Source organism: Miniopterus schreibersii (assembly GCF_964146895.1).
Source record: "Miniopterus schreibersii genome assembly, chromosome: 2".
Taxonomy (NCBI): Eukaryota; Metazoa; Chordata; class Mammalia; order Chiroptera; family Miniopteridae; genus Miniopterus; species Miniopterus schreibersii.
In genome coordinates, this window is record NC_138102.1 from 39,306,280 (window position 1) to 39,320,309 (window position 14,030).

General features: G+C 39.4%; 1 protein-coding gene across 1 annotated transcript in view; it reads right to left on the bottom strand.

Annotated features, from left to right (window-relative positions):
* The window catches only part of GPC6 (glypican 6), a 1,007,074-nt gene that overhangs the window by 108,006 nt on the left and 885,038 nt on the right, over positions 1-14,030 (bottom strand). The window contains exon 5 of the mRNA XM_081130061.1: positions 314-444. Coding sequence (XP_080986187.1) covers positions 314-444 — 131 coding nt within the window. The remainder of the gene's footprint in view (positions 1-313; positions 445-14,030) is intronic.

Here is a 14,030-nt window from a genome sequence, read left to right on the forward strand (position 1 = left end):
ATTTCAAACATTAAAAAAAATTCCCCCCAAATTGCTCACAAATGTGAGGGATTAGTCGATATACTTGAGGCTCTCTGAAACTTTTTAGCAGCCAATAATTTCTTCATGATTGAGTAGCTGCAAACTAAAAGGTTGCTTCCTTTCTCAATGACATTTTGTTAGACATTTTTAATGAAGGAGCAAATTCATATCTTGACAGGAAAAGCTCACTGACAATGTATTAGAATTTATAATCCCACTTGACATATCTAGTTACTTCATTTTCAGATGACCGCCTTTGCCTTATTAGTAGACATATGAGTAATGCAAATACCTTTGCAGACACCTGCATGCTGTTTTCTTGCATGTTCATAATGGCTTCAGAGATCTTGACATCGATGGGGTCCATGACCGACTCAATGTTGAATGGTCCTTCCAGTCGCTCTGCCACCAAGAGCATTGCATCTGTTAAAATACAGGAGCAGGATTTATTTGAGAACCGAGAGCTCCAGGTCCTTAACCTGTGTTTAAACATTCCCAACATGACTGGTTGAAAAATATGCATTCATTCAAATTTTTATTTGCTTTTATATTGCCTAAAATGGAATGAATGACTAAATCTTAAAGAAGTATTTTATTTCATTTGAAGATTGAAAATTATTTTGCATGTATAGAAGCAGGCCCAAAAAGGAGAAAATAAGTTCAAGTTAAGAGAGTAAGAAAAGAAAAGAAAAAAACAAACAAACAAAAAGAGAGGAAGAGAATTGAATATATCTAACTATCTTGCATAAAATTAAAAAAACAAAACCAAAACCAATATTAGGTGAGGGATCTACTGCTTTTCAAAGATGGAGTCTAACCTCTTCTGAAGTGTGGGGAAAATTGGGAATATTGGAGAAATACTAATGTGTGAATTTGGATGCAGAAATGTCAATATCCAGCTCAAGCACGTCTGTGTGTGTGTAGCATTTCTGGATTTCCTGAGAAGAACAGAGCTGCCCCTACTTTGTTCTATCAGTATACCTGGCATGTCCTTCTGTTTTTGCATTTTGACACCCTTGGGGATAGGGAAACTTATCTTACTTGGTTTTGTATATTCAAGGTTTATTATGGTTCCTATTATATTGTAAACTTTCAAAAAACGCCTATGACTTTATAGTGAACTAAAGTATTGCTTGGGAAGCATTGGTTTTCTGGAGAAGATGCTAATAGTAATATGGAAGGAAGAGCTATGCTTTAGGAGTTAGTAGCCCTGGGTTTTTGTCTGCTCTGTCATCAACTAGTTCAATGTCTATGGTACAAATCTCTGAGCTTATGGGGCCACAGAGTAGAGAACTGTATGAAAGGGACTGGTGTTGAGGTATCTCTCAGTGTCTACAGTGAGGGGCACATGTCCATTCTGATGTCACTGAAAGTAGCCCACTGTGGTTCTCTGTATCCAGGGCACGGTTTGGTAACTTATCTCCACTAGGACCATCAAATAGAACTTCTTGTGATGGTGAAAATGTGGCTACTGAGTGTGATGAAGAATTAAATTGTTAAGTTAATTTGCTTTTAATTAATTTAAATATAATTTAAAATATCTACTTGAGACTATGGCTACCACATTAGAGTTGTCACATACAGACTCAATATATCTCATGTTTTTCAGTTGTCAAAGCTCTTGAGAAACAGTCTAACACAGTTTCCTCTTTCCAAAATAATATATGTTTGTTATCAAATGCTTACAAAATATGGAAAAGAAAATTGAACGAGAGTAATATACCTATAATCCCTCTTTGTAGAATAAACAGTTTGGTATATGTGCTATGCTTTCCTCCCCTCTGTGCACGAACATTTTAAACATGCAACTTCATCTGTTTTTTTTATTTTTGTTGACTTTTTTAGAGAGAGGAAGGGAAAGAGAGGAAGAGAAAGAAAGAGAGAGAGAGATGTGGGAGAGAAAAATCACTCTGTTGCCTCTCTGCACACTCTCCTTGACCAGGGATGGAACCTGTAACCTGGGTATGTGCCCTGAACCCGCCACCTTTTGGTGTATGGGACGACACTCCAACCAAACGAGCCACACCGGCGAGGGCTATAAGCTACTTTTAAAATGCAGTATATTATAAAACACTATTTATAGTAGCTATTTTATAGTAGCAGTATAAGGAAAGCAAATTTTATTTTTATTACATATCCAACCATGCTCAACTAATTCCCAACATCAAAACATTTTCAGGGTTATAAGTAGTTATGAGTGAGGCACATGAGAAATCTTTTAAGATAGGTAATTTTTCCTGAAGAAAGATACAGTACTGTCTGGGAAGCAAAGAGAGCCGCATTTTTAACAAGCACCAGGCTTTGTGAATAGCATCAGCTTTTACACAGCCTCCTGGCTCTCAGCCACCCCCCTAACGGAGTTCTTGCTCTGCCCCCTGCAGAACGAGTGACAGTAAATGAGCCCAAGGCCGCACTTGGGGCATCAGGGTGGTCCCTCTTTCCCAGCCCAGTGACCAGGACTCCGTCCCATGCTATGCTCACGGACGCACATGACGTGAAAAACTTCACTGTGAACAAGAACTCACAAAGAAGTTCCTAACACATTCTGATTTTTCCCCTCAGATAACGCAGACCTCCTGTGTATGTCCCAGCAGGATCTTACAACAAAAGTAGTAACATATTCGGATCTTTCTGACCTAATTATCTGGTGATGCAGACAGAGGATGCTCCTTGTTTGGCTGTAGTATTTTAATATGAAATATGTTTTCTCCTTTAAGATTTTAAAAGGTGGCTTACTGTTGCCTGAGAGCCGGTCTGGTTCTTTTATATCATTATACTTGCTTTGTGTGTTTGTCAAAAATAATCCCCTTTCCTGTTTGACTTTCCACCAGGCTTTTTGATGAAGAGTAATTATGACAAATGAGCCAGTTTCTCTAGACAGGTGTATTCTGCTAAAAGAATCAAGAAATCCTTGTACGTGAAAAAGAACTGGCACCATGGAGTTATAAAAAAGTGCAATTAAAGGACCTGATAAGTATAAAATACTTAATTGTGTGTTTTATATAAGAATTTGCATAAATCATTACACGCACTGGTCTATCACAGCCTATCCAACGTGACTGCGTTGAGCTGAAATGATAATACTGTTGGCTCCACTGGAGTCTGAAAGCAGCGGTGCTGTGGGCAAAAAGGGCACATTTTGAGGTTGGCTCATAAGGACTTAGCATAGTGTCACAATTTGAAATTATGGGGCCTAAAATATCTCTGAGAAGGTTCTCTTAATTGACTAAATTAAAAACACTCCCTCTCTACCAGACACGTCCTTCAGTAAATAAGGCAAAAGCTGTCTGATTCATATCGTGAACTGGGGAAGTTTCTCTGGCGATCTCAGTTTTTTGTTCCCTGTTCCTTCTCCACAGTCCTTGCCTTTAGGTTCCTGGGTCTGCAAACTCATCTCTTTTTTGACCCTAGCCACAATCAAAGTGCTCAAGGTGACGCTTTCCCAAGCAGTTGCCTGCTTAGACTTGGAAAAAGGCAACCCTATTGATGATTCTATGCATTGAACAGGTAACCCAAAGGCCACAGTTACTCCCACTGTTGCCTCTATATTTCCATTTTTTTTAATCTCAATTCATTTACTTTGTTATAGAAACTAATTTATAATGATAAATTTTTGATGTAAGTATAGAGCTATTTGTTTTTCTTTTAATTTTGATCACCAGTCAGACTATGCTACTTTAAGCTGATTTTTAAATCTGGATTAGACTAATGCTAATTTTAAATACACACACATATGCATACATATATATATATATATAAAATACATATATGTGTATTTTACTTAATAAATTGTACTTAATACATATACTTTTTTAAGTAAAATTAGATTCTCCTTTGAAGACTCAAAAGCCAATATAGTTGGCTGAAAACCTCAGGGTCATCATTAAGAGTAGTAATGTGCATATAGTTAACAATACTGTAATGTGCACTTTAAATTTTGTTAAAAGGGTAGATTTCATGTTATGTGTTTTTTTTCTAACCATAATAATAAAAAAAAAGAGTAGTAATGATCATTGTGCTGATCAACTACAGAAATGGAGAAAAGGGAACTGCTGGTAAGAATATATGGTGGTGCAGCCTCTATAGAAAACAGTATGGAGGTTCCTCAAAAAATTAAAAATTGAACTATCATATGATCCAGAATTATGCTTCTGGGAAATGAAATCACTATCTTGAACGGATATCAGAACCCCCGTGTTCATTGTAGCATTATTTAAAGTAGCCAAGACATGGAAACAACATTAAGTGTCCATTGAGAGATGACTGGTGCAAGATGTGGTACAAATACATACACAATGGAATGTTCTTCGGCCATAAAAAGAAGGAAATCCTGCTCTTTGAGACAGCACCAGTGGACCTCAATGGCATTATGCTAAATGAGTAAGTCAGACAGAGAAGACTAATGCTGTCTGATTTCACTTATATGTGGCATCTAAAAAGAAACTGAACTCATAAATACTGAGAACAGATTGGTGGTTATTAGGGGTGGAGAGCATGGAGTGGAAGAAATGGGTGAGCGTGGTCAAAAGTTACAAACTTCCAGTTAAAAGTCTTTGGATGTAATGTCCAGCATGGTGACTATAGTCAACAATGCTTTATTGTACATCTGAAAGTTTCTAAGAGAGTAAATCTTAAAAGTTATTATCCCAAGAAAAGAAATATAACTATGTGTGGTAATAGATGTTAACTAGACTTATTATGGTAATCATTTTGCAATATATAAAAAACATCATGCTGTACACTTTGAACTAATACAATGTTCTATGTCAATTATATCTCAAAAAAAAAGAGCCCGAAATTACAGTTCTACTTATGATATAATCATCCCTTCCCCGAGTTCTCAGTTTTGTTCTGAATATGCCTGACAGGTATTGCAGGGCCACAAAAGGAAAAGGAGCTTTTCAGAAAACTTCTCCACTATTTTGCATTTCCACTATCAAGGGTCATGCTTATAGCTCCTGCCTTTAGGAGTCTAGTTTAGACATGTTACCAGGTGAGAAAGTGACAGTGGAAGGCCAGAACCCTCCAGACCTGGGAATAGCAAAAGGCCTGGGAGTGAATGGTGGCAATCCCTGGGTCCCAGCGCCCAGATGGCAAGAGGGTCTGTGTGGCCCACAGAGCAGCCGGTTGTGTTTCTGCTTGACTGATTTGCCTGCCACCTGCTGGGCAAGGCTGTCACCAGTCAAGCTCCACAGGTACCAGGAGAAACTTCCCTCTTCTCTGGGGCTGAGTAAAGCCATGTCTCTCTCTTCCCAAAGTGAAGAAAATGCACAGTATTTTTATGACACCAAGGCAGTAGCTGGTTAAGTTTCTCTGAAACCAATTAAATCACAACATGGCCATTACTTACTTCAGCGGCTGCCATCCTATGCTATCTTAATTATTTCTGTGCCATTTATATTTTGAAATATTTGGAACATTATTTTTGACTGTGTTCTTGGAGCTATTATCTATTGCCAATTAAATCGGGGCAGTTTTAGGATGTCAGCTATGATCATCAGATATTTTTCTGCACAAATCTCCTGTGTTGTACAAGTTTTGTTTCTCTTTTTAAACAAAAAAGACTTTTGTCTTACTCAAGCAGTATATGTAAGTTCTGTTTCTAAAAGGAGAATAATGTTTAGGTAATTAGAAATAACTGGTATCTCAGCATGAGGTTCTGACACACAGAAATGCTCTGACTATGTGTTAGCACAGAGGGCAGGTATAGCAGCTCAACCAGAAGATGCCATGTGAAGTGAGGAGCCAGGATGCAGGTAAAGCTACACTCCTGGGCCAAGGTGTTCTACTCATGTAAGTAGGGATTTTCTGATTAGGAGTGTGGAAATTGACTTGGTTAGATGGCATTAGGTACCTGGGTTTCTGTTTAGGCCTTTCCATTAAATGGTTGAGAGATAATGTGTGTCACTCAATTCACAGAGTCCCATGTTCTTCATCTGTGAAATGGAAATTATGACAATGTCTATTTAATAGTGGTGGTTCCAGGAATCAAATGAGGTAGTGCCTGTAAAGTTGTTAGCACAACGCCTAGCACATAATTAGCTCTCAACAAAGGTTAGCTATCGTAAGGCACTTTCATTGGGCAGTGGGAGTGGGAAGGAGAGGAAACAACTTCCAAGATATTTTGGAATTATTGACAGCAACAGATGTGAGGGCCAAAGGAGTAAAAGGTACATAGATGACTATAAGATGTATATAACTGATGCTCTTTAGACTGTTTAATTAATGTTTGGATTATAGCTGCTTTGCTCATTACCAAGAGATATACAATTGCATTATTTTCTTATGATTTACCTCTTTCCCAATTAAAGAAGATTACAAAGTCTTTGACTTGCTTGCCATTAAGAGGAGGGGTTTATGTCCTGTCCCTTAAACCTGGGGTAGGCTCTGTGACTGCTATGCCTAATAGCATACAGTGGAAGTGACACTGCCAATTATGGATGGAAAGTTTGTGTCCCCCCAAAATCCATACATTCAGACACAATGCCCAATGTGATGGTATTAAGAGGTGGATCTCTAGGGGGTGATTAGGTCATGAGGGTGGAGCCCTTGTGAATGAGATTAAAGTCCTTATAAATGAGATCCCAGAAAATTCCCTAAGCCCTTCTGCCATGTGAGGATATAATGAGAAGACTATGAACTAGGAAGCGGGATCTCACCAGACACCAAATCTACTGGTGCCTTGATGCAAATCTGTTGGTGCCAGCTTCCAGAACTATGAGAGAAAAGCGTTTACTGTTTAAGCCATCTAGTCTATGGTATTTTTTGTTATAGCAGCTCCAATGGACTAACACATCTACCAAGGTGTGAGACATATGCGTGAGGCTATTTACAACCTTCTAGACCAGTCCATCTGCCAGCTGCTTGTCATCCGGTGATCCTAGTCAACACCGTGACGTGCAGAAGAATCATCCAGCTGAGCCCTGCCTGAATTCCTGGTTCACAGTGCTGTGGTTTTTAATAACATGGTTGCTACTTTAAGTTGCTAAATTTGGGGATAATTTATTTCATAGTAGTAGAAAACTGGAGCCACCAAATGACAACATTTATAAAATACTACTCTTTGCTTGAAAGGACACAAATATTCAGAATTCTAGTCAATTCGTATTTGAAAAATTTATCATTCATGATGGAATCCTTGTTTACAAACGTTAATGGTCAAAAAAAGGAAAACTTTTCCCTAAAGAGGACATACAAAGAGAATTTGCTCTAAGTCCACAGAGCGTTGCGGTCGGTGCACTGTTACGGTGCACTGAACGCACACCAGCTATTCTCCGGTGAGCATTATATTTCCCCTGGGGTGTGAGCATGAGAGATACAGAACAAGTTTGGAAGAAAGGCGGAGATTCTGATTTTTGTCTAAGTCCCTGACTTCATGAAGAGAAAAGGTTTTGCTACAGGCAGCTAGACACTCTCTCTGATCTGTGGATGGCGCAGGAGTGAGAGCTCTCTTGCTGCAGGGACTTTTGAATGTTTACTCTCCTCTAGGACATCATTATCAAGTAGGATTTCCTAGGATCAAACATAGCTTTTGAATTTACTTCTTGAGAAAAGGAGACGTAAAATCAGTAATGATTTTGCTGAATGATGATTTTAATCTGGAAGAGAATGATTTCCGAAATGTTCCAGAGGAGGCAAGATGAGAATGCCTTTTTCTTTTTAAAGAAAATGTTATTGAGCTTTTCCTAAGTAACAACAGAGTAGAAATAACCTTGAAAATTCAGTTGAGAAGGGGGCGGGGGACATGGGTAAAAGTGGTCAAAAGGTACAAACTTACAGTTATGAGATGAGTACTATCTGGGATCTGATGTACAGTATGCGAATATAGTTAATACTGTATCACATACTTGAAAGTCGCAGAGAAAGTAGATCTTAAAAGTCCACCCGCCCCCCCCCCCAATAACTATGTGAGGTCATGGAGGTGTTAACTTTATGTGATAAACATTTTGCAATATATAAATATCAAATCAACATGTTGTACACCTTAAACTTCCACAATGTTATATGTCAATTTTATCTCAATAAAGCTGAAAAAAAAAGAGAAAACTTAATTGAAATAAGCTCAACTTAACCTAATAAATATTTGCTATGTGCCATGGAGTGTCACTGTGTCACTATATAAATCAGTGTTGGGGGTGCAGGTATAGAAGCAGCCCATGGTTGCCACATTCACGGAGTTGAGAAACTTTTTGGGGACAAATTAAATTTTAAACATTATATTTTTTCTTTCTTTGAGGGAAATTTGAATTAAGATAATAACATGCTATTTCAGAGTTCTCACGAAATCTAAATTTGTCCTAATAATCTACTCTTGGAAAAGTAAAATTCATAAGCACTCTACCCTTTACTGTTTTATCAGAATTCCAGAGCCCCCGACTTTGGTTTGTCTTTAGCAGCAATGCTCACCCTTTCTTACATCTGCAGTACTATGGTTTTAAACTAACCAAGATATTTTCCCTACTGAGAAGCAGACAAAGGAATACCAAAAATATCAGGCACTCTTGCAAGCACCCTGGTATTCTCATTCGTTGGCACCAGTTATTCATTAAAAGAAGAAACCTTGCTTCCGTGTTTATACATAGGCTCATTTATGCCCACGGCATGGATGTAATTAGAAGGCTCCGCTTTCTCCTGGGGCTTGAGGGGGACAGGCACACAAAGTATACACGCCTTTTGCTTTCACCCAAATTGATTAATTAAAATGCTTGTGAAATCTCGAACAGGAACATGTTTCAGGAGAGGCCTGGAAAGAGAGTACAGCTAGTGGGGACTGAGGGATCTACAACAGCTGGCAGACATGACCTGAAAAACCAGAAAAGGAAACTGGAACTTACCTAGTCAGAAGGCCTATGTCTTTCTCTAGAGTTTACTTTAAAAAAAAAATTATTTTAGGTTTGTAAGACAATTTTATAGCTAAGATGTTTTCATTTTTAGAATTCTGATTCATAAAACTACCAAACAGAGAACATGTCCTCTCTTGGGACTGGATTTCTGATTTTTTACACTAATCTCTCTCTCCACTTCTGCCTTTGCTGCTCTGTCATCTCTTCTCTGACATTGCCACAGAGCTGCCTTTTAAGAATGCAAGTCTGATGAGGTCACTGCCTGGCTCTAAAGGTTGCCTTTGCCTTTAGGATAAAGTCTGAACGTCATAGCCTGGCATAAGAAAGGCCCTTCATAAGCTGGTTCCTGTCCGTCTTAGCAGCCTTGCCTGCTACCAGCCCTGGTGCCCCCACCTCCTACACAGGGACTTTCCCCTTGTAGCTCCATCATAACTCTTTAAATGACATTGAAGGTTGCAGGTTTGATCTCCAGTAAGGGCACATACAAGAATCAACCAATGAATGCATAAATAAGTGAAACAATAAATTGATGTCTCTCATCTATAAATAAAAATTAAAAAAAAAAAAAAGGATTCATGCCTTGGCTGGTGGCTCAGTTGGTTGGAGCACCATCCCATACACCAGAAGGTCGCAGGTTTGATTCCCGATCAGGGCACATGCCTAGGTTGTGGGTTCGATCCCCAGTTGGGGCGCATACAGGAGGCAACCGATCAGTGTCTCTTGCTCGCATCGATGTTTCTTTTCTGTCTCTTTCTCTACCCTGCTCCCTTCCTCTCTAAAATCAATAGAAGCATGTCCTTGGGTGAGGGTTTAAAAAAAAAAATCTTCCCATATTTCTTAACGAAAAGTAACTTGCTCCCCTCCTCTCTGCCTAAAACCCCCCTCTCTATTCCACCACGCATACCATCGCAAATGCCTGCAAAACTTTATTATCACTGGCCGACAGGATAAACAGTCCCTAGGCAGCTTCTGATGGGTTACAGGGTAAATGAAGAGTTTCTGTGGGAATTTAGAATCTTATTGTACTTTTTTATTAGGTAGAAATAACTTTTTAGATCTTTTAGCTTGAAATTGAAAAGTATGGCTGGTTTTCTCTGTCAGAGGTCATTTCTAGGTTAATAAAAAAAAAAAAAGCAAAGACAAAAACGGATGTTGTTGACATTTTTAGCTTTACCAAACAAGGTACTTCCTGTTGTTTCTCAAGACTCCAAGTTTGCATTAACTTTCAAAACAGTCTCTGCGATGAATGTCATTTTTGTCTCTCCCCTGTAATTTTCCCACATTCACTAAACATCAAGTTGATGATCATCTTTTTCTTATTTTGTCAACCATGTACAGTTTTAGTTTCATAAAAAATACCTTTAAAGAATCAAGCCATGACAGGAATAAGATCTCGCTAAAGAAATCGTTTCCTGAAAAGCAAGGTGAAGAATGGAGAATGGAAGTGAACCAATTAAGTGCAATTTAAAACAGTGCGCAGGTATCTGATTCAAAAGTAAAGCAGGGACAGCCACCCCGTATAATTACAGTAACTAGAGAACAAAAGTCAAATAAAAGAGAGTTTAATGAAAATAAAAACTGTTTACTTTGAGACCAAATCCAGGAAGAGGAGGAGAGAAGAAACATACAAGCTAATTTAATTCTGAAACCAGTCCAAACAAACACGCTCGTTTTGCTTCAACGCCGTAAGTGAAAATGCAAATTGAGGGAGATTAATTCACCCATCGTCATAGTACAGTACAGAAACTGGAATCCATAGGACCCACTTTCAGATGTTGGTTTCTGTTTAGTAGAACGATGCACTGCATTTCATAAAATATAACATATTCACATATCATCCTACTGCTCTGTTGTACCTTTGAGACGTTTCGCTACATCACGAGGCAGAAAGAGTGGGCCTTGTAGGTCATAAATTTGATGCACATAAAAGTGCATACTACTAACAATAGCCCTTTATTTAAATTTCGATTGCTGATTCTTCATATGAATAAGTTTTCGTGTTGTTTGTAGCTAGGAATGTTCAAATAATTCACATCGATTTATCAGTATTTGCCTGGATGATGATTCACAATAAGGGGTAAAAAGCTTCGTAGGATCTTTTGAGAGAAGAAGCTTATCTCTACCTTTACACCCTTAGTGTCTCCTACAGGGCTTTGGCATCTAGTGCACTGATTTAGACCAACCAGCTGGCTTTATAGTTCAGAAAACCAGAACTTAAAGAAGGAAAGCAAATCATGTAACATGAACAGCGGTCCTTGAACCAAAAACGTCCTCTCTCACTCCATCCATTACGACAAGCATCTCAATTACTCAGACAGCATCAATGTGCTTACCTAATATTTTATTTCTTACTAAATTCCAAGTGCTTCACCACTTGTAAAGAGACTAGTAAAAGAGAAAGCATAGACGGTAAAAATAAAGCACCTTTGTCCTAGCTAAGATTGTTCTCATTCCTTCTTCTCTGCAATTAAGCTTTAAGCCTCCCTTAGAAACCCTGTTCTTTCTATGTGGGCACGATGATCCTGAATTGTCCTTGACAAATTTATAAAAGGACTCACATTCCTTCTTCCTCTTTACTAACCTGCAGGTCACACTTAAGTTACCCCGAATTCCTTACCAGCTTGGATGGTCTTGCCGGCCTCCCTGAGCGGTGATTCGGAGGCCAGGCATGCTCGGGGGCTGTGTGTCACACCTGGAAGCCCAGTGCCCCCCGTCACAGACTCTGTGACCTTGGACAGCTTATTTAACCTTCATGATCCTTGGTGTCCCTTGTTATTCCAGGGGCTCTTCCCACATCACTGTGAGAATTAAATGCAACACTAGGCTCGTGGCATAGCAAATGCTTATTATTATATTATGACTATTTTATCTTGATTGAGAGGAGGGTACCTTAATATTGAAGGTCCGATTTCATCGTCCAAGGAGTTGCAGACCCTTATGGAAAGAGGACACTATCTAGCCCAACACCATTTTACAGAGAGGCTCACTGAGTTCCCAGGACAGGAGGGGTGTGCTGAGTTAGCGGGCGCAAATGGCGCGGGTATGACCAGGGCCCGGTTCTCTCCCAGTCAGCTGTCTTTCTGCTCCACCACACTACAGCCTCCTTTACAATCAGCCAATCCACCAGTAAGAAACAGGATCAGTTCAAACATGTCAGGTGTCAATGAGCTAAAAAAGTCTAAACTTTTTGCCAGTATATTGCAGTTAAAGCAATTCTCCTATTTCTCCCTCCTTTGCTCTAAAAGTTAATATAGCAAATCATCCAGAGACCATTTGTTCCTGCACTATAAGGGCTTGCTACCTACATGGAATGAACCACAAACCTCTCTCAGAACCAATAAAAAATAAATAAATGAAAAGTTAGGTGTGTTGTCAGAATTCCTTGGTGGATCCAAACAGTGATTAGTGAGCGATTCAGCAAGCAATGGGAGCCCTTTCCTCCTACTCGTGTGTGTACTGGTATGATTAAAAAGTATATATATTTTATTATCTTGCTGCTCAGTGCCATGTGAACCAATAGGAAAAAGAAAAAGGGACAATATGCCCTTTATCATGGGTCACCAGGCCCAAGGAAAAAAAGCTAGATTGTTAAAAAAAAAACTCATTTTAGGAGGTGATGACAAAATTTCTTCTCATCTCTGATTCGCCCTGTGAAATGGTGAGGTAACTTTTGTCATTTCCTTTGTCTTTACATCTTGTGTAATGTTATCTTCAACATAAGCTCCATGGGAAAGACAGAGATCACTTTCCAACTAAGGAGGGAAGGAGAAAGAGAGCCAGAGAGAGGGAGGGAGGGAGGGAGGAAGGGATGGGGGAGAGAGAGATGAGAGCCCACTGGGGAGAGGGAGTGAGTGCTAGAGCAGCATTTCCAGTGGCCTGATACTGCTCTACCAGCTTTAGGACACAGAGATTCATGTTGTTTCTATAGCACCATGATGTAGTAGGAAGTACCGTTATCTCATTTCATGGCTGTGGGGACTAAGGCCCTAGGGGTGAAATAACTTGCCCAAGGCCTCAGAGCCATTGGAATGGTTAGGGTAGGTCCTGTTCAGAGAAGGGCAGAACTAACAGCAGGGAATTGCTTGAACTTGTCATTCTAGCCAAGGAGACCTCCCTGACTCTCTCGGGCAGATGAGTGTGAGCCGGGTGTGTGCTGTTAAGGAAGAAGGGGAAGGGGAGTCATTGCCTGCTCCAGGGCATCACAGTTGCATTCTCTGGTCCTGCTCCTTTGAGCAATTGCATTAAACAAACAAGTGCCCCTGGAAACTTCAGGCAGAAGCCCTCATATTGCAAATTGTGGGTTCATACTTTCTTTTTCTGGGCTTTCTCTTAGTGTTCAGACTCTTCTAGAACTTACTATTGAAAAGTAACCTTGTTGATCATGGCAGTGCAGTAGTATGTTCTGTTCTTAGAACTTGCCTATGATCGAGGAAGGAATAGTTGACACCAGCCATAAGGTTAAAGATAGCTTCATTTATTTGGTTTTCAGAAAGCTTTAACTATTTCCTAGGTAGATGCCTTTTCATGCTGAAGGACATATTAGCTGAGTTGGAAGGAAAGTTTTTAGGCATTACTCACTTCCTTTTGATCGTGAATCTACCCTGGAGCCCAAGTCACTCTCTAAGCCAGGGTGTGGATATCCAACTGCTCGATGCATATTTCCACAAGTGTTTATTAATGTAAGTATGTAATGCAAAACTTGGAAAATACAAAACAACAACAAAAAAATAGAATAAAAGTTGTCTACAACCTTCCATGACAGAGATAACCATGGACATCCTTTTCATTGTTTGCAGATTCATGTCCTCAATGCGCTCTAATTTCTGTAGCTATTTTTTTTTTTTAATATATCTTTATTGATTTCAGAGAGAGGACAGGAGGGGGGAGAGAGATAGAAACATCAATGATGAGAGAGTCATTGATCGAGCTTGCAACCCGGGCATGTGCCCTGACCAGGAATCAAACCCCAATCGCCTGGATCCTAGGTCGATGCTCAACCGCTGAGCCACGCCCGGCCAGGCATCTGTAGCTATTCTTTTATTGCTGACTTTATATGTTCTTACCAGATTTTGCATTGTTATAGAATAAATATGGTTCCTATCTCTGATTTGCTCCTATTTCTGATTATCAACTTAAGATAGGTTTGTTTAAATTGACAGTTATTTA